Source organism: Tetrahymena thermophila (genome assembly GCF_000189635.1).
Source record: "Tetrahymena thermophila SB210 genomic scaffold scf_8254659, whole genome shotgun sequence".
In the NCBI taxonomy this organism is placed as follows: domain Eukaryota; phylum Ciliophora; class Oligohymenophorea; order Hymenostomatida; family Tetrahymenidae; genus Tetrahymena; species Tetrahymena thermophila.
The window spans coordinates 742616-760691 of record NW_002476426.1 but is presented as its reverse complement, the minus strand read 5'-3'; the positions used below and the strand labels follow the sequence as shown (position 1 = coordinate 760691).

Genomic DNA, 18076 nt, shown 5'->3' with positions numbered 1-18076 from the left:
ACATTCATTTAAAATTAAATAAATTTTATTTTATTTATTGATGAAATGAATAAAAAAATTAGAAGTTTTGTAATATAAAGATGTTAACTTAGTGTGAATATTAATTTAATAAAATCCTTATTTATTATATCAATAGTCTTAGTGAATACTAAAACTTTCTATTTTAAAGTATAATCTAACCAGTTTGTAAATAATTTCTCACAAAACATCTTCTAATATGAACCAATATTAAAAAAAAAATTTGATTTTTTTAGCCATTTTATTATTAAATAGGATATTTACTATTTTGAAAATATTTATTCTTAAAATAAAATTTGAACGAAATAAATTATATAAATATTTTAATAAGAATTTATTTAATTTCAAATAAGTGATAATAAAAAATGGTATATATTAAATAAAAAAAAACATTTTTAATAAATAAAATTGATGAAATTGTTAAAAAGAGAATAAAAAATAGATAAATTTAATATTCGTAAATTTTATTACTTAAATTTCATAATTTTAAAAGAAATTCATATAATATATAGATTTTTTATTATATAATAAGTACATAATCACAATATTATCAAATAAGTTAAATCTTGTATTATTTTGTATTAGTTCGAGGAAGTATAAAGTATTAAAGTGAGTGTCAATTTTAGAAAAAAATTTAAATTTTAGTAAATTAATTTTAGACTGATTTATTAAATTAAAGTTAACAAAAATAAATCCATGCTTTACATTAAAATTAATTTAATTTTTTAAATATTATTTTTTATTAGAATCTAACTCAAAAATTAAATTTTGATATTTAATTAATATTTTATTTTTAATGACACATTTCATTTTAAATTTATTTTAACAATCCAAGAAATAATTCAAAAAAATTAATGTAAATTTTCGAAAATTTATAAATATGATAAAATATTTTGATTAAATTTATGTTTAAAAAGGTGTACTGTTTTTATTTAAAACAGCTTATTTAAAAATTGTTTGATTTTTTGAACTATTACAGTACCTATGTTTATTTTATTTATGAAAACACAAATATTTACTTTTATTTTGTAAATTAAAAAATTATTTTATAATTAACAATCTTAATTTTAAACCTTTAATCAATAAATTTTTTTGTTTTGTCAGAGTAATTAGTATTTATTAAAATAATAACTAATTTTATAAAAAGATAAAACATTACTTCCAAATTAACTCTTTTAAATCCTTAAATTTATCAAATTTGTTAAATCTTTTTTTATCAGATAAAAAATAACATTAATAAATAAATAATAAATATTGTAATTTTGTATAAAATTATTGTGTAAATTTTTCAATTAATTTATAATTAATATCCTTATAGTATATTTTTAATCAACAACTTATCATGATTATAGTTTATTGATATTCTATTAAAATAATAATTAATTTTAAATTCATTAAAAATAATTCTAAAAAATTAATTTAAACATTCTAAATGCTTTTTAAATTAAGATAAAAATATTTATTTATATCAATAAAAAATACTAAAAATAAAATATAAATCTTGCTAAAAATTTCTATATGCTTTTTATTAACTTTCACTATTTTCTTATACATCTAAATCCAAATTATAATGTAGATAATAATATTAATTGCTATTCCATTTCTTCTTTCATAATCATTTTGTAATAGTGGTTTGCTTAATTTTGATTTCATCATTTTGTAATTGATACAAATAAACATTTATTAGTTTATCCTTGATTTCAAGAAGCAAGAATGAAGGCAAGGCATTTCTATTATTAATATAAAAATTATAAATTAGATTAAACTTTTTTAAGATATCCTTAATAAATTTAATTATTTTAAATTAAATTACCTCTTCAAAGGACTGTAAGCACCTGTTATGGTACCAGGATTCAAGATGTATTTTTTATCAACCTTGCTAGCTATTTGATCATGGGTATGTCCGCTAATCAAAATATCAGCATCTAATTCTCTTAATTGATTATATAAAGCTTCTTCATCTCCCCAAGGGACAATCTAATTACATATAAAAGCTCAGTTAAAACATATTTGCTTAATTTTCAATATCTTTACTTGATGGCCATGTATAATTGCAATCTTAAAAGAGCCAATAGTAACAACTTTGAATTCAGGGTATTCAGTATTCTAAATTAATAATTTAATAAAATGTAAAATCTGTCTTCAACCTAAAAATCTGCTTTACTTCATCAAAATCACCTTTAACAATGTGGCATTGATTAGAAATAGATTTTATCCAATCATAAGTATCTCTTGATCCAACATTACCAGTGCATAAAACGTATTAAATCTTGTTGGGAAGCTTTTATTAGTAAAAGAAATAATTAACAATCTAACATAACAAACAAAATATAGTTAAAGATTCTGAAAATAAATCATTTTTAATTTTTATAATCTAATTTTAATTACGATTAGCTCCTTGAATTGCTCAGGAATATCGGTTGCTCTCATAGGAATATGGAAATCTCCAAAAACGACGGCTAACTTTTTGAAATAATAAAATTTGTCATCAATTAAAAGGTTTTCAGATGATCTAAAAATAATGATTGAAGAAGGAGTGAAGCGACTTGTTAATATGTTAAAAACATATTCGCTTTTTTGATTTAATAATTGCTATACTAAATGTTTAAATTAACTCATACTTCGCCGAATTCTTCTTCATAGTGTTCACCAGCGTCTTCCATTTTAATATATTTTTACTTCCTAGTTTTATATTTATTTATAACCCTAATAAAATACCAAAAATTTTTGTTTTCTTGATAATAATTTGTATTTAGATAGACCAGAAACAATTAGATAAATAGGTTAGTTAGTTAATAAGTCAATCGATTGTTTTTTGTTAATAATCGTGTATCTATTTCTTTAAAAGATATGTCATTCATTCATATTCTATTTATAAGATTTTCATCAAATTAATTTATCAAAAAATAATAAATACTACAATAAAAACATTAATTTATTATCTTTATCAGGATTTATATATAAAATCTATTTATTTCTTACAATTATTTTCATTCATTTAAATGGTCACTATGTTTAGTTTTCGCTCATGTAAATATTTGAAAAATTCTTTTTTTTAATTTAAATTTACTTTAAGGCATATGTTCAATAATTTAGACAATTATTTATTTATTAATATTCTAATTAAATAAAAAATTGAGAAATTTTAGAATATTTATCATTTTATTTGAGAATTTACAACTATTAATTAGAATCTATTATTCTAATTAATAAGTTAAAACATTTAAAATTTGTAAAAAGCTTTATTTTTTTTAAATTAAAAATATATTGATTGCTTTTTAAAAATAAAGAAATTAAATTAATAAATATTTAAAATATTTGTAAATTAAAATAAACCATTATAATAAGCACTATTTAAAATTTTTGTTGTTTTTTATTGAGTGAGTTATTAATAATAATAAAAAAATTGCCAAAGAATGATGGAATTAAAAATATTATAATTTAATATTATTAAAATTTTAAAAATTTAAATTTCATTAGGAGTTTAAATGATTGTGTTTTGGCATGATTAATGTAGGTATTTTTTTAAAGAAATATTTTTTTTTATTCATAGTTAGTTTTAATGAAGTAAAAAGTGCTAGAAAATTAATAATTCAATCAATCAAATTTATTGAATTAATTATGTATCAGAAAAATATATAATTATATATAAGTTTTATGAGCGTTTAAATAAAAAAAGCTGTGTTTTTATACAAATACTTAACTCAATTAATTTAAATAATGCTAATCAAATAATTATCCAATAAAAATTACATTGCACAATAGTTTATATGTAATTAAATAAAAAATTGCATTTGCATTTGAATAAATTACTCAATATTTGTAAGTAGAAAAACACTGATTAATAGAAATAATAACAAAAAAAGCTTTATTAATTGAATAGCATTCCATACTACTTAAAATATGAATAGGTTTAATGAAGATGTTGAAGATCACTAAAATATAGAATTTGATGAAAATTCTGACTAGAAGTCATTTTAGTTTTATGATGGTGTAAATTAGAATTTCAATTTAGTAGATGAAAGTGATCTCTAGTTATAAGATGATATCATTCATTTGAATGAACAACATCTTAAAGATAAAGAAAAATAAAATTTTGAAACAAAAAACAAATGTTAAGAAAATTGTGTATATAATCGCAAACATTTATAGAAGTTAGTTGAAGAAAGTTTAAAAGAAAAATATGAAAGGTACTTCTTTTTCTATTTTGCAAAGCCAATCAACGAAATATTAAGCAATAGTCCAGTGCATCATGTTGTACTTTTTAAAGAATATTTATTTATTGACGATAACACTGAATATGCAAAAAGATTTTATTTTGAGCATGAAACAAAGTAGAGAATAGAATAGCTTGCTAACTTTTACAAAAAAGTCTATCCACCTATTCGTCCTAATTATTTTGGATGTCTAAAAGCTTTTAATGATATCATTTAATAAAACAAATATAATTTAGATGAGTTATACTACAAGTAGGTTAAAAATAAACAGGTTTCCTCATCTGATTGTAATAATTTTAAATAAGATGAATTACATTTAGAGAACAATGGATCTATTTATGGATATTAGTTGGATATTTAAAGCGATTCAAATTTTACAGAGTCATAATTACACAAAGAAAATATTAACTAGTCCAGTTCAAACAATTTAAATAGTTTTTAAAATGAATAGTGTGATAATATTTAAAATGAATAAGGATAAAATAAAATATAATCTTAAATTAAAACCAATCAATAGTAAAAAAACAATGAAAGAAATTAAATTAATTTAAATTAATAAAGAAATAATTTTCAAATGCTATCTTTACCTAAGAAGCTGCATTAAGAAAATCAAAATGACAGTCTTATTGATTAAAGCAATTAGTCTTTGAGTAGCAATTTAGTTTAGCTTGAAGAGGAAGATGCTAAGACAGATAATTAAGTTAAGGGTAAAAATTACCAAGGCATACCATAAATAGACTAAAAAGAATAACAATGTTTTATCAATAATTATAATACTGAGTCTTACAAAAAGATGAAAAATGAATCGCCTGATGATAGGGTTAAATTTAATTAATTAAATTAAATACAATTTTCAGGGTAATGTCAAGTGAGAGAACTGGCAAATTCCTAAAACAAAAAAGAAAGTAATTAACATTAAGATAAAAAAATTGATAATAAGAATAGAGCTAACTATAACTACTTCAAAAACAATGAAAATATACCAACACATTAATAAAACATTTAAAAAACTGAAGAAGAAAAAGATAATATTTAGTTTAATAATAGTCATAGTTAATGTGATGAGCAAGATGACTTTGAGGATATGCTCAATATCCTTCACAGTTAAAATCTAAAAAAATTCGAAAATATTCAAAATATCGAATTTGAAGGCTAAAATGATTTTAGCTTGCATTCTAATGAGTTCATGGATCAAGATAATTTTGGATTTGGAAATTAAAGTGATGGAATTTATTGTGATAATTAAAAATTTTACTAGAAGTATCTTGATAAATAGAATGATAACTTATAAACATAGAATGACTAGTTGTTTGCCTAAGAAAATTATGAACATGAACAAAGAGAGCAATTTTACTAAGATCTTAAGTAAATTGATAAAAGTAGCCAATAATCTTAGAGTGATATAGAGTAGCAAGATAATGATGAAGATTATCTTAGCAGCTAAAGATCTGAGGAGGATTAAAATCATAACAATATTTTTGGAGAAAATTCATTTATGAAGTAACTAAATGAATATGAGATAGAAAATAGCTTTGAAACTGATACTTTTGATGTTTATAACCCTTAATTTAGCTCAGATTAACGTTAAAAATCGCCAAGTTACTAGTTATAGCAAGAAGAAAAGAATCTTTTCAAGTAAGTTAGTGACTTGTAGGATATAGATGATTTGATGGAAAGATATGCAATAGGGGAAGAAGGTTAAGAATTTGTGTGCAGATGTGCTGAATTTGCTTAAAATAAGCAAAATAATTCGAATAAATTATTTGAAGAGCAAGAAAAAGGTTACTTTTAAAGAATAGAAAATACTAAGGAATAAAGAAACTTTTTAAAATAAGATTGCAATAGTCACAGAAGTAAAAATAGTGATAATAGTAACATTAATTTGTAGCAATTAGTAGGTTAAATTGATAATGGCTAGATTAAAAAAGCTGCTTCAACTTCTTTATCTAAATTAAAGAATCACTCCAGCACTCCCTCAAATTAAAATAATAATCCTTCCTGTTCTTCTATGAAATCATCTCAACATCAGCAACAACTTTAGCCTGAAGATTATCAGTTTTAATTATTACAGCAATCTCTATAACAACAAATTTAGCAATAGCAAACATATATTTAATAAAATAATGGATAATAAAAATAAAAGTCACCTGTAAAAAAGTAGCAATTTTCTGAACAACAAAAATAAATAACAGATTCATCTCCTGCAGAGAAACTATATGAAAAGGACTATGTATAGCTAAGCCCAATATTAGCACAAAAAAGCTAAAACTTCAATGAGATGCTATAAGTCTAGATATAAAACTAGATGATGATAAAATAAAAGTTGGAAAAGCAAAAAGGAGATAATTTGAATAATAAAATCATTGAGTAGAACTAACAGTACTTTTCTAATTACGATTTAAAAATTGATGCAAATAGTTAATACAAGCAAAATTAATTGCTTCAGCAATCCCAAACTTCTAAGCTTTTAATAAACTAACTTCAGCAATCCTATTCAAATAAAAACATTTAGAATCCAAATGTTTCTCTTACAAATAGTAAAAATATGAATAGCAATAATATTAGCAACAGCAATAACAATAATAATTCTAAAATAGACTAAAACTCTTAAATTTATTAATCAAATATGCAATTTTAATAGCAGTAAACAAAGCCATTTTACAATAATACATAGAAAAAATTGGCAAGCCAATTAGTTTTTCAAAACAATTTGTTAAATTAGTAAAATTAAAGTAGCAACTAACAGCAAAAATTCTTTAAATAAAATAATGAGTTAAGCATGAACAGCAATTAGTAATAAAACGCTTCTTTGCAACAAGGAATTAACTCTCAGGGAATAGATTCATCACCATCAATAGTTGCAAGCATAATTAAATAGGGACAGAAATCAAATGAAGCTGGGAATACGAAAAGTAAAATAATATTTTTTAAATTTGAAAGTAAAATTAAATTTTTTAAAATAAAAGAATCATAAAAGAAACTAAATTAAAATGAGCAATAGAATTAGTCCTGCTAAAATAATTTTTAGTAGAGTTCCAAAACCAAAATAAATTCAAATAACTAGCCATAAAATAATTTCCATATAAGTCCTTTATAATCACTTCATTAAATTTCAGGAGCATCAAATAGCTAATAATAAGTTATCAATTAATCTAAGAATAATTTGCAAAATAAAAGCAATAACTTCTCTCAGCACAATATTAAGAATAATTTAAGTAAAGGCCATAATCCTTCACCCTAATAGCAATTAAATATTTTAGCTTTAAATTAATAGAATTTTAATGAAAAGAGCTAGTCTTATAAGGCATACAATTAAATTTCTTCATAATAGTAATTTTTTCATCTACTTAAAAAATAGATTTATTTTAAATAAAATTTTTTTTTTTAGTAGCAACAACTAAAGTAAATTAGACTTAAAGAATACTACTTCTTCTTTAATCGCATCTGCCACTCCTTCTCAGAAGGGTTTAAGGTAAAAAATAATAAAATTTATTCTTAAATTAAAAATTAATGATTATGTAGTAATTAATATTAGAATTAGTTGGTTACTTCTCAGCCTAATCCTTCAAGTTCTTCAAAAAGCAGAGCTAAGATGCATGGTAAGGAATAAAGAAATATCAACCAGAATAATCATGGAAGCTGCAGCCTTTCAAACATCAAAAAGTAAAATGCTTCAAACTAGCTAGAGTGTTAAACATTATGTTTATAAACTAATTCTTTAACAAAATCTCATCACATCCCTTCTCAAACAGAATAGTTTCAACAAGATAATGTTTAATAATTTTAGTCTCCTAGCGATTTAAACAATTTGACACACAGTAAGAATAACCCAAGCAATCAAATGGCAGGAGAAAAAAAGAATAACGAACAATCTCTTATAATTTTTGGAAGTTAGCATTAAAAAATTGAGTAATAGCACTACTAGTATACTTCACCTCCTTAAAAGCGTTAATATGATAACAAATCTATGTCTCTACTTGGAGCAAACAATAAATAAATAAACAAATCTATTTCTCACTCAACAAACTTTTTTTAGAAAGATGAAGGAGGAGTAAGAAATTCTTAAGCACAATAAAGTACCATCAAAATGAGAGACTCTTCAAAGAAAAACTCTGATATAATGCAAGTAATAGGATCAACTATTGCAAATGAAAGTAATCAAAATATTGCTTTGATAAAATAAGCATCAAAAGAAAACATTACTCAAAAATCAGACTAAAATAATAAAATTCAAAATTCTATTTTAGCATCAAATTAAAATAATAAATTAAGAGCGTTAAATATCGAAGTTCAAAGAAGAATAAGCTTAAAGCATCAAATAATTAAGGAAAATAATCTCTTTATTGGAACTCATAAAAATGTATCCATAGATAGAGACTCAATACCTTCAACAAGTTAAGATGGATAAATTCAGTCTAGATTTGATTAATTTAACATTTCAAGAAAACAAAACTCTATGAAAATGAATTAAAAGAGATTTCCTCATTTAAATAATTCTGTTGGAGATCCTTCTTCAATAGATAAAAAATAAGATATTAGCAATGTTGTGTCCATTCTCGATTCAAATAGGGAAATGTAATACAGCAATAATCCTCATCATAATTAGATTGTATAGCAGTTGCTTGCCTTAAACTAAATTAATCCTCCTATTGCTGACTAAGGATTTAAAAAATCTTCTTAAAATTTCCTTCATGCAGCAAGTAAAAATAGTAATTAAAATATAATCGAATCAGCTACTAAATTAGCAGCAAACGTATATTCTTAATCCAGCCATAAAAACATTAAAAATATCCAAAACCATATTATAAATTCTGGATCTAGTTAAGTCGCTAACTAATATAACTATAGCCGTTCATTTGTTTAGACAACTAATAATAATCCTACAACTAATTTAAATTAATGTTTGACTTCCTAACAAAACAGTCGGATTAATTCCCAAGAAAAAGTATTTTCTCGATTAAATAAAAACAAATCCTTAGATGAAAACCTAAAAAAAAAGAATAGTTAAAGCAATATATTAAATTAATCAAATGCACAACAAATAGATAGCAATAGCACTGCATAAAGATAATAATAGTTTAATTCATTAAGTAACAGTTTACCAAATAAAAAACTTAAGTAGCATTATTATCCTTTATCAAATACTACTTCACAATATTAAGGGCATGCATAAGCAGCTTCACATCCAATTTTCATGTCACCTCAGTTCAAAAACCAAAATAACACTTTTTAAAACTCAGATTAATTCTAATTAGATAACAGTAATGCCTTTAATAGAGCTGCAACATAAAACACTGCCCAAACAGTTTCTTATTGCAATTAAAAATAAAATTAACAGCTATTCGATACTGATTCAACTCAAATAAGTTAAATGACATTACAACATAAAAATAGAACCAAGTAAAATATAATACCCTTCAATTCATAGATTTCATCATCACTATAGCAATCACTGTAATCAAGCTATTAATTTAAGCAAACTGCTTAAAATTCATAAAATCAATTCGATGAAATTCTGATGATAGGTAATTAGTTTATTTTTATTATTTTTCCTAAAATATCCTTTTTTAAATCAATATTTTAAATTTTTGAAAAAATAAAAATTTTTTTTCTTTTTATTTAATAAAAAAAAATTTTGAAAAAACAATAAAATTTTTTTATTAAAAAAATACAGATAACCCAATATCTTCTCCTAGATTTAAGAAAATAAAATCAATAGATAAAATATTTAATTAACATGAGCAATTACAGCAAAATATTAACGAAAATGTAAGCCCAAGTAAATCTTCAACTCCTTCTCAAAGTAATACTTCTAATCAACAATATATTGCAACTTTTAGCAATTTAAATGAAAAAGAAAAGCAGAGTTCTGGAAATAAAAATAACATTAAATAAAGCTAAAAAAAATAGCACTTCCATTATAATAACACTGCTAATTTAAATTTAAAAAAGAATAATTTCCTGAAATAGTAAGAAGCATTAAGAAATAGCTAGCAATAATAATTTTCTATAGGAGATGGATTAAGCCAAAATAGCTCATATGGCTTTTTAACATCAAGATCTATGAAAAAATCATTAAAAGAGGGATAAGCTTCATAAAAGATCTAAGTTTAAGAAAGTCCTTATAATATGGATAACATTAAAGAAACAAGTAAATCTCTTTAACAATAACAATAGTAACCATAGTTAAATTACATTCTAAATAACCAAAATAATTTCAAATAAAATAATAACAATTTAATTAAAGCAAAATAATACCAGTATAATTAAAAATAATTGCTTAATTAGATTGAAAATTATGAAGATGGCCAAGCTTCTTCTAGATAAGAATCTATAAATAATATCATTGAACCTAACAAATTTTTCACATAAAATGTGCAAGGAAATACAGAATTTCGAAATTAAGATTAAGAATATGGTTAATTATTGATTCAATAGTAGGTTTAACAATAACAACAAAACTAAAACTCAAATTAAGTGATTATAAACTTATAAATTTAGTAATATCCTTCTGCATACATAAGTTAGTCTTAATTTTAAGGCTCATAAATGAATGTAAGAAATTAGTAATAAATGAGTATCTTAAATTAAAATATAGATTTTAATTAGCATAATACTCACCCTAACTAATACTAACAGTAAATAAGTGAAAATTATAGCAAAATTAAGAATGATTTAAAGTAAAATGCATTAGATATAATTAAAACTCAAAAGAGAAAGAAGTGATAAGATTTTATTATACAATTTATAACAAATTAAGCTTTCTCTCTATTAAAATTAAGCTGAGTGAATATTTCAATTAAATACCAAAATTTGAAATGTAATGTTAGTTTACATAATATTTATTAAGTAATACTAAATCTTTAGACGACATAAAAAATATATCAAATTATTTATTATTTTCGAATTATAATTTAAGTAACTAATAATTAAACCAAAGTTCTATTATTTATATTAATGTAATTAAAAAATCACAGCCCATCAAAGTATATTTTATTAAATATTAATAGCGTTGAGATAATTTATAAAAAATTTTCTTTACAATATCAATCTTTATAAAAAATAATATAGATTGATTGATTGATAGATAAGACCTAAATTATTCTTTTTCATTTTGCATATAATTGCAAATTTATAAAAATTATAATATTAATAGATTCTTAAAAAATGTAAGTTTATTCATTTATTAGCATACTACTCAAAAATTGTTCATATCTTGATTTTTATTGGATAAAAATATTTTTGAACAGTTATCATTTATTTTTAAGCCAGAAGCATAAATTTGTTCTAATTTCATTTAAAGGATGGGCTCTTTTTAAAAATTATCCATTTTTTTCAAAATTAACTTTTTGGAGATTAGATATAGAAAGATTTTATTTAATTCTCTACCAGAAAGTTATCAAAATCTTTAAATTTTTGTTTGAGTTTAAAAATTTTTTACATAAAAAAAGATTGTAATATAATTTTTAAATCTTTTAATTTTTTTAAATTATCAGTAATATAATAAATAATAAATAGTTAATTCTTATCACTATTCAAAACAAACAAAATAAATAAATATTAGGTATATACAAATCAAAATGAATTCTAGGCCACCCTAAAATAACCAATAAAGAAAGTCAATAGACTAAAATTATGCAAAAGCTGTTAAAGAATGTAATATTTGGTTGTTTTTCATTGAATTCAAGATTTTAATATATCTACAATTTATAAATAGATATAGTTAGTAAAATCGATAGAACAGGCTCTTTGACTCTTTCAGAAACTACTGGAAAATCAAATTCTAAGAGAGGATCAATAGATGGCGGTCCTTCTTAAATGACCCATTCTGCTAACAATGGTTCTAGAAGGTCTTCTAGATCTGAAAAGAACACAGATTTGCCTCCTGCTAAATTAATTGATAATTTTTTGAGCAGCAGTATGAAGAATCAAAAAGCAGATTTAGAAAAATTAAGTAACATAACAAACCCAACTGAAACATAAGAGGACATGAGTACAATTTCAATGTAATTTTCTAAGGAATATTGTTATAATTTTCATATAAAAAAAAGTATTTTATTAGCAGAAATATCTGTAAAATATTTCTTATTCTCTAAAGTTTTAAAGTTTGAAAACAAAATGAAGAGAAATTTAAGATAAAAAGTTTGATTGAAAAATTTATATTCAATCTATTAACATTTTTTTGATGCAGATATCAATACGATTTAACATAAAAATAAATAGATTTTATAAATATTAAATTTGTAATTAAATAAAAATAATAACTTATTATTTTACCTTAAAAGCAAATAAACAGATCTACTAAACAATAATTAAGAATAGCAAACAAACTTGTTTCCTGATAAGCATATTTATGAAAAGTGCTCTTTTTAGATTGGAGAAGAAAATAAAATTTACTGTTTACGTTATGATTTCGATGATTATTTTGTAGCTGTTGCAAGCTAAGATGGTTGTGTTAGAATCCTATTTGAAAATAAAGGTACTTTTTTTGATATAATACTATGAATAAATTCTTACCATTAAATAATTATTTACTAAATTAATATTATATTATTAAAAAAGGAACATTAGCTTATAATTTATAAGATTTTACTGAAAAACCTCAACCTGCTACCTGTGTGAGATGGTGCCCAAATTAAAGTACAATTAAGCATGGTTTATTAGCTACATATTCAAATGGAAAATGCCTCTTTTGGCATGCAACATCAAGCCAAGTTTTATCTAGATATGAAGAAGCAGGAAATGATATTAATACTTGTGATTTTACTCCAGATGGCAAGCATTTTATTACAGGAGGTTCTGATTCTAAAGTAAGACTTTATGACATTGGTAAAAAAAATCACACAGTTTTTACATCTGGACATTGTCCTGAACATAAAAATAGAATTTTTGCAAGTAAATTTATGGATGAAAACTCTTTGCTAACAGTAATATTTAAATTAATTTTATTGTTCTCAAATATTAATTAAATTTTTTTTTACAGGCTGGATGGGATTAAAGTGTCTTAATATGGGATACCAGAACTAAATCTTCATAAGGATACATTTATGGTCCCCTGGTATGTGGTGATGCTTTAGATTTTAAAAATAACACAGTATTAACTGGATCATGGAGAAATGAGAAATAATTATAGCTTTGGGATATAAGAAAGACTAATAGATCAACAGACATTGTTTGGGAAAATCACTCTGATGATCCATCTCATTAAAGTTTTATCTACAGTTGCTAATTCTCTAAGACAGACTCTAACTATATTATGGCTGGTTCAACTGGCACATATGAACTTAGGTTGTTTGATCGTTAAAACAATAATAGATGTATTGATGCATTAACAGAAAATATCACAAAAGGTATATTTTCTCTTGATTGGGCTAATCAAAAGTCCAAAGTTACTTATGGAACTTCAGATGGTCGTTGGGCTTATGGTGAAGTTTATTGAAGTATTTCAAATAAAGGCAGGCAGGCATACAGACTTATTAAATTAAAAATATAAATTACAATTATCATAAAATAAAAATATAAATAAAATAATTTATTATTATTAAAATATCATCAAAATCAATAATATATTTCTTTATCAATCAATTAATATATTTTCTTTGTAACTTTAGTTTTTGCTTTCTATTTGTAAAGCAATTAATTATTTTACATCTCTTTAAACTAAAATAAGTATAAATAAATAAAAACAACATATCTGTTTACAAATAAAGAAAAATATCTTTTTTAAATATTAAAATTATTATATCAAAGAATTATATAAAACTAAAAATTAATTTTATAAATTTTAGATCTCAGAAGGTATATAATTTATACTTATATTTTCTCTTTAAAGTTAAACTTACTTTACAAATTAATTGTATTTTATACATAAAATAAATGTGGAAAATTTCTAAATATTTGTTTAATCATTTTAAATTATTCAATAAAATATTTTTTATCATAATTTTAAAACTAAATTTAGAAAGTTATTAATGTTATTTTTATGCATTTAATTATTAAAATGAAATAAGTTAATACAATTAATAAATAATAGTAGATAGATATTTAATAAAGATGAGATATGTATTATGTCTGTATGGATTATTTTTTTATTTTTACAATAAAACTGCAGCTGCTTAAAAATAAAATAAAATTATATTTATTATTTCAAATTTAGTTTTTTCTAGAATTTAAAAGCTATTATTAGAAAATTTTAGATAAAATGTCTGGATGAGGGACCTAAGAATTTTCGTTTATAAATTAGGGTCTCCCAAGACCTCCACTTAGTGGGTTTATGTTTGGAGGTATATTCATTTATTGGGAAGGATTTTATTAAAATTTAGATTAATTAAGATTAACTTATGATAAGAATTATTCTGGAGTAGGGAGGTTCGCATAAATTGAGTTTTTTTAAATTTATGCACTTGGCATTTAAGCAGCTCCGAACTATTATTAGTTATATACACTATTTGCAAATTATTGAGGATTTTATTAATTAAATGAATTTTTTCTCTGATTTGCTGCTTCAATCAAATACTGCATATCTGGATTTTAAATATTATTATCTATCATATATTGATTTTACAACTTTTATTATTTTATTGAATTTTCTAATTATTCTATTTTTTTTTCTAAGTATTTTTATTCTTCTTTTGTTTCAGTGGATACCTTTTCTTCTTATATGTCAGAATATTCACTTTCATCTGAAGATTCATCAGACCTTTTCTTTTTTTTACTTTTTCCTTTATTTTATTTTCCATCCATATCTTAGATCATTTTCATTAACATTTCATTTTGTTGCTCTATCCTATCTATAATAGGATTAAATTTACTTTCTTTTTTATGTGTATTCTAATTGTTGAAATTTTATTAAGACATATTTTATTATTGAATCGGGATGTTCTAAGCTTATGTTTATGGATCATAGTTATAAAACCTGTTTATAAAATATTAATAAATCTATTTCTAAAGAAATAAAATAAATAAGTGAGTTATTACTGATTATTTTGTGGTTAATTTAAAGCCAAAGATGCTGCACTCTTAAAATGATTATTTGGCTATATATAACTATTTTATCTTGAATTTAATCGAGGTTCTTAAAATTATTATTATCTATTATATGATTGTTAAGAAGGAGGTATTTATCTCTGAATAGTGTTTTAAGGAGTAAAACCTGCATTAAATTAATGCATAAATTAATTTAATGAATCTCCACCTTATAGCTGATTTTATTTTGAGTTATCTATAAAAGACTACTTATATGAGAAGGGAGTATTTTTTGAGAGCATCTCAAACTCATTCAACATGTCTAAATGAGACAATCCTTACTACATATTTAAATTTCTATCTAATTACTGTATTTTCCCTTCCTTAAATTAATCTAATTCAGACTTCATTTATTCACACATTTATTACAGCTGTATAATTCTCTATTGTTACATTCTCATAATATTTTCATTCTGCTAATTTTTTATCTAAACAAAAATTTATATAAGATAGTAAATCTATTTAAATAAATATTTTACTTCATTTTATGCTGTTAAGTATTGCATTTATAAATTCATATCCATTATCATTTTTTCTAAAGAACTATCATTTTCTAACATATTTTAAGCTTAAACAATAAAATATTATTAAATAATAAACATTTGTTTGCAATTACTCTAATATCTTTTAATGATTTTATATATTAATACTTACAATATGTTGGCAAATTATTTTATGAAGATTATGTAACCATATTTTAAGTATATTGTTAAGTTTATAGTGGCATTTAAGAATCTGATTTTAGCTAAGTTTTGCTTGGTCTAGACCGTTTAGTAGATGTGCCATCCTGTTTATTTTAAGTCAAATAAATAAATCTAATTTCGCTTCAATCATTACTCTGAATTTAAACTTAAATTACTTATAATTGTCCTCTAGATGCCATTTTATATTTTATTATTTACTATTTTAAAACTTACTTTTGAATGAAAAATATTTACAAATCAATTAATTATAAAATCATAATTTAAAGAATAATTGGTTTGTTTATTACTGGTTAAATCGATTGATTTTTTCAAAGTAAATTTATTTTACAACAATATCAAACGCAAGCTATTTTATAATTTTTCAAGTGTAAAGACTGAATAATTAAAAAAAAAGTATTTAAATTAAAAAATGAAATTATTTAGATTATCAAGATTAGTAATATGATGTACTAAATTAATATAGAATATAATTATATTTCATAAACTTTTTTATTAAAATATATTTATTTATTTATTATTGATTGATTGATCATTTTAATTTAGAGGCAGAGTATTTATGTGTCTCATCAACAAAAACAGCTAAATGCTCAAGATCATGTTCAGGCCACATACCGTGTCCTAAATTTACAATATATCTATCAACACCTACAATATCTATCATCTTGCGAGTCTTTTCTCTAATGGTGTCTTTTTCTGCTAATAAAACACCAGGATCTAAATTACCTTGAATAACTTTATTATATTGCTGAGAATATTTAGCTGCAAGAGATAAATCCCAAGCATAATCGATTCCTACACAGTCAAAACAGTCATGCTTGAAAACCATATCTGAATGATTACCCTTAGCAAACATAATTATAGGAGTTTCAGGGTGTCTCTTCTTCACTTCAGTGGCAACTCTAACACAGTAAGATAGACCAAACTCCCAGTAATCTTCATGACCCAACTCACCAGCCCAGGAGTCAAAAAGTTAAATTATTTAAGCACCACCTTCAATTTATTTTGAGATGTATTCAATGAGAACATCTGAAATCATACTTAACAATTTTTTGCTCTCTTCCTTCCATTTGAAAATCCATTTCTTAACTTTAGAAAACATTTTACTACCACCACCTTCGATCATGTAGCTCATAAGAGTCCAAGGAGCACCTGCGAATCCTTTATTAATTTGTTTAAATTAAATATTATTGATAAATAAAAGTTTTTATTTATTATAGTGAATAATACATAAAAGTTTGTATATTTAAATTTTCAGTAGTTAATTTACCTATTGTTGTTACTTTTCCTTCAACTGCTTGACGGAAAAGATAAAGAGCATCATACACATCACCGAGAGATTCAGGATCAGGGATGCTAAGCTTCTATAAGTCTGAGGGCTCGACTAAAGGCTAAGGGAAAACTGGGCCTCTCTTTTCTTCCATAATAACTTCCATGCCCATAACCTTAGGGACAACCAAAATATCAGAAAATATAATTCCTGCATCCATAGGGAATCTTTCTAAAGGTTGTAAAGTGACCTCAGCAGCAAGTAGAGGATTATCACACAACTCGAAGAAGCTCCATATTTTTCTTACTTCACGGAATTCAGGGAGGTATCTTCCTGCTTATCTCATAACCCAAATAGGAAGATGATCAATCTTTTCTCTTTTTATAACTCTTAATAAAGTATCATTCTTCATCACTGGGAATTTTTAATCCTTAGATTATCTAAGTGCTCTGACTTGTTAACGCCAATTTTCACTATTTTTATCTATACCTAATCTAGCTAATGTAGATTGCAATAGAGGAACCTCAATTGTTCTGGGTTGCTCTGCTTATTTATCTGCTTCTGACATGAATTTGGGTAAAAATTGATAAAATTTAATATATCTTTTGGAAATATATAATAAATATTTTGGATTTTTATTTATTTTGATAAAATCTAAATCTTCTCAAATACACATACAACACAAACCAAAAAGAAAATCTAATTAACCCTAATTTTACAAATTGTCACATAAAAAAGTGTCACATAGAAATAATTAGAACTAATAAATTATTCTTTGAATATTCTTTTTTTGTTTACATTTAAAGTAATCCTTTGGTGAGTGCTTTTTTTCCCTTATTTCTTTC

The 18076-nt window shown here is 22.9% G+C and overlaps 5 protein-coding genes across 5 annotated transcripts; 2 read left to right on the top strand and 3 right to left on the bottom strand. All coding sequences in view use genetic code 6, as the record gives it.

The window, feature by feature from the left end:
• Positions 1 to 1633: 1633 nt before the first annotated feature.
• Positions 1634 to 2879, bottom strand: TTHERM_00047630 (vacuolar protein sorting-associated protein; the record flags this gene model as incomplete). The annotated part of the gene is made up of 6 exons (XM_001014758.3): positions 1634 to 1748; positions 1832 to 1995; positions 2053 to 2124; positions 2183 to 2299; positions 2407 to 2481; positions 2640 to 2879. 6 exons carry the CDS (start codon positions 2877 to 2879, stop codon positions 1634 to 1636), a joined length of 783 nt encoding a protein of 260 aa, XP_001014758.3.
• A 1042-nt stretch (positions 2880 to 3921) lies between these two features.
• On the top strand, positions 3922 to 10961 carry TTHERM_00047620 (hypothetical protein; the record flags this gene model as incomplete). Its single annotated transcript, XM_001014757.3, has 5 exons — positions 3922 to 7147; positions 7202 to 7565; positions 7624 to 7707; positions 7758 to 9760; positions 9910 to 10961. 5 exons carry the CDS (start codon positions 3922 to 3924, stop codon positions 10959 to 10961), a joined length of 6729 nt encoding a protein of 2242 aa, XP_001014757.2.
• An 854-nt stretch (positions 10962 to 11815) lies between these two features.
• Positions 11816 to 13674, top strand: TTHERM_00047600 (WD40 domain protein; the record flags this gene model as incomplete). The annotated part of the gene is made up of 5 exons (XM_001014755.3): positions 11816 to 11891; positions 11953 to 12241; positions 12521 to 12714; positions 12798 to 13162; positions 13219 to 13674. 5 exons carry the CDS (start codon positions 11816 to 11818, stop codon positions 13672 to 13674), a joined length of 1380 nt encoding a protein of 459 aa, XP_001014755.1.
• A 707-nt stretch (positions 13675 to 14381) lies between these two features.
• Positions 14382 to 16221, bottom strand: TTHERM_00047590 (hypothetical protein; the record flags this gene model as incomplete). The annotated part of the gene is made up of 5 exons (XM_001014754.2): positions 14382 to 15150; positions 15213 to 15688; positions 15740 to 15828; positions 15915 to 16047; positions 16120 to 16221. 5 exons carry the CDS (start codon positions 16219 to 16221, stop codon positions 14382 to 14384), a joined length of 1569 nt encoding a protein of 522 aa, XP_001014754.2.
• A 272-nt stretch (positions 16222 to 16493) lies between these two features.
• On the bottom strand, positions 16494 to 17799 carry TTHERM_00047580 (uroporphyrinogen decarboxylase; the record flags this gene model as incomplete). The annotated part of the gene is made up of 2 exons (XM_001014753.3): positions 16494 to 17122; positions 17232 to 17799. 2 exons carry the CDS (start codon positions 17797 to 17799, stop codon positions 16494 to 16496), a joined length of 1197 nt encoding a protein of 398 aa, XP_001014753.1.
• Positions 17800 to 18076: the final 277 nt, after the last annotated feature.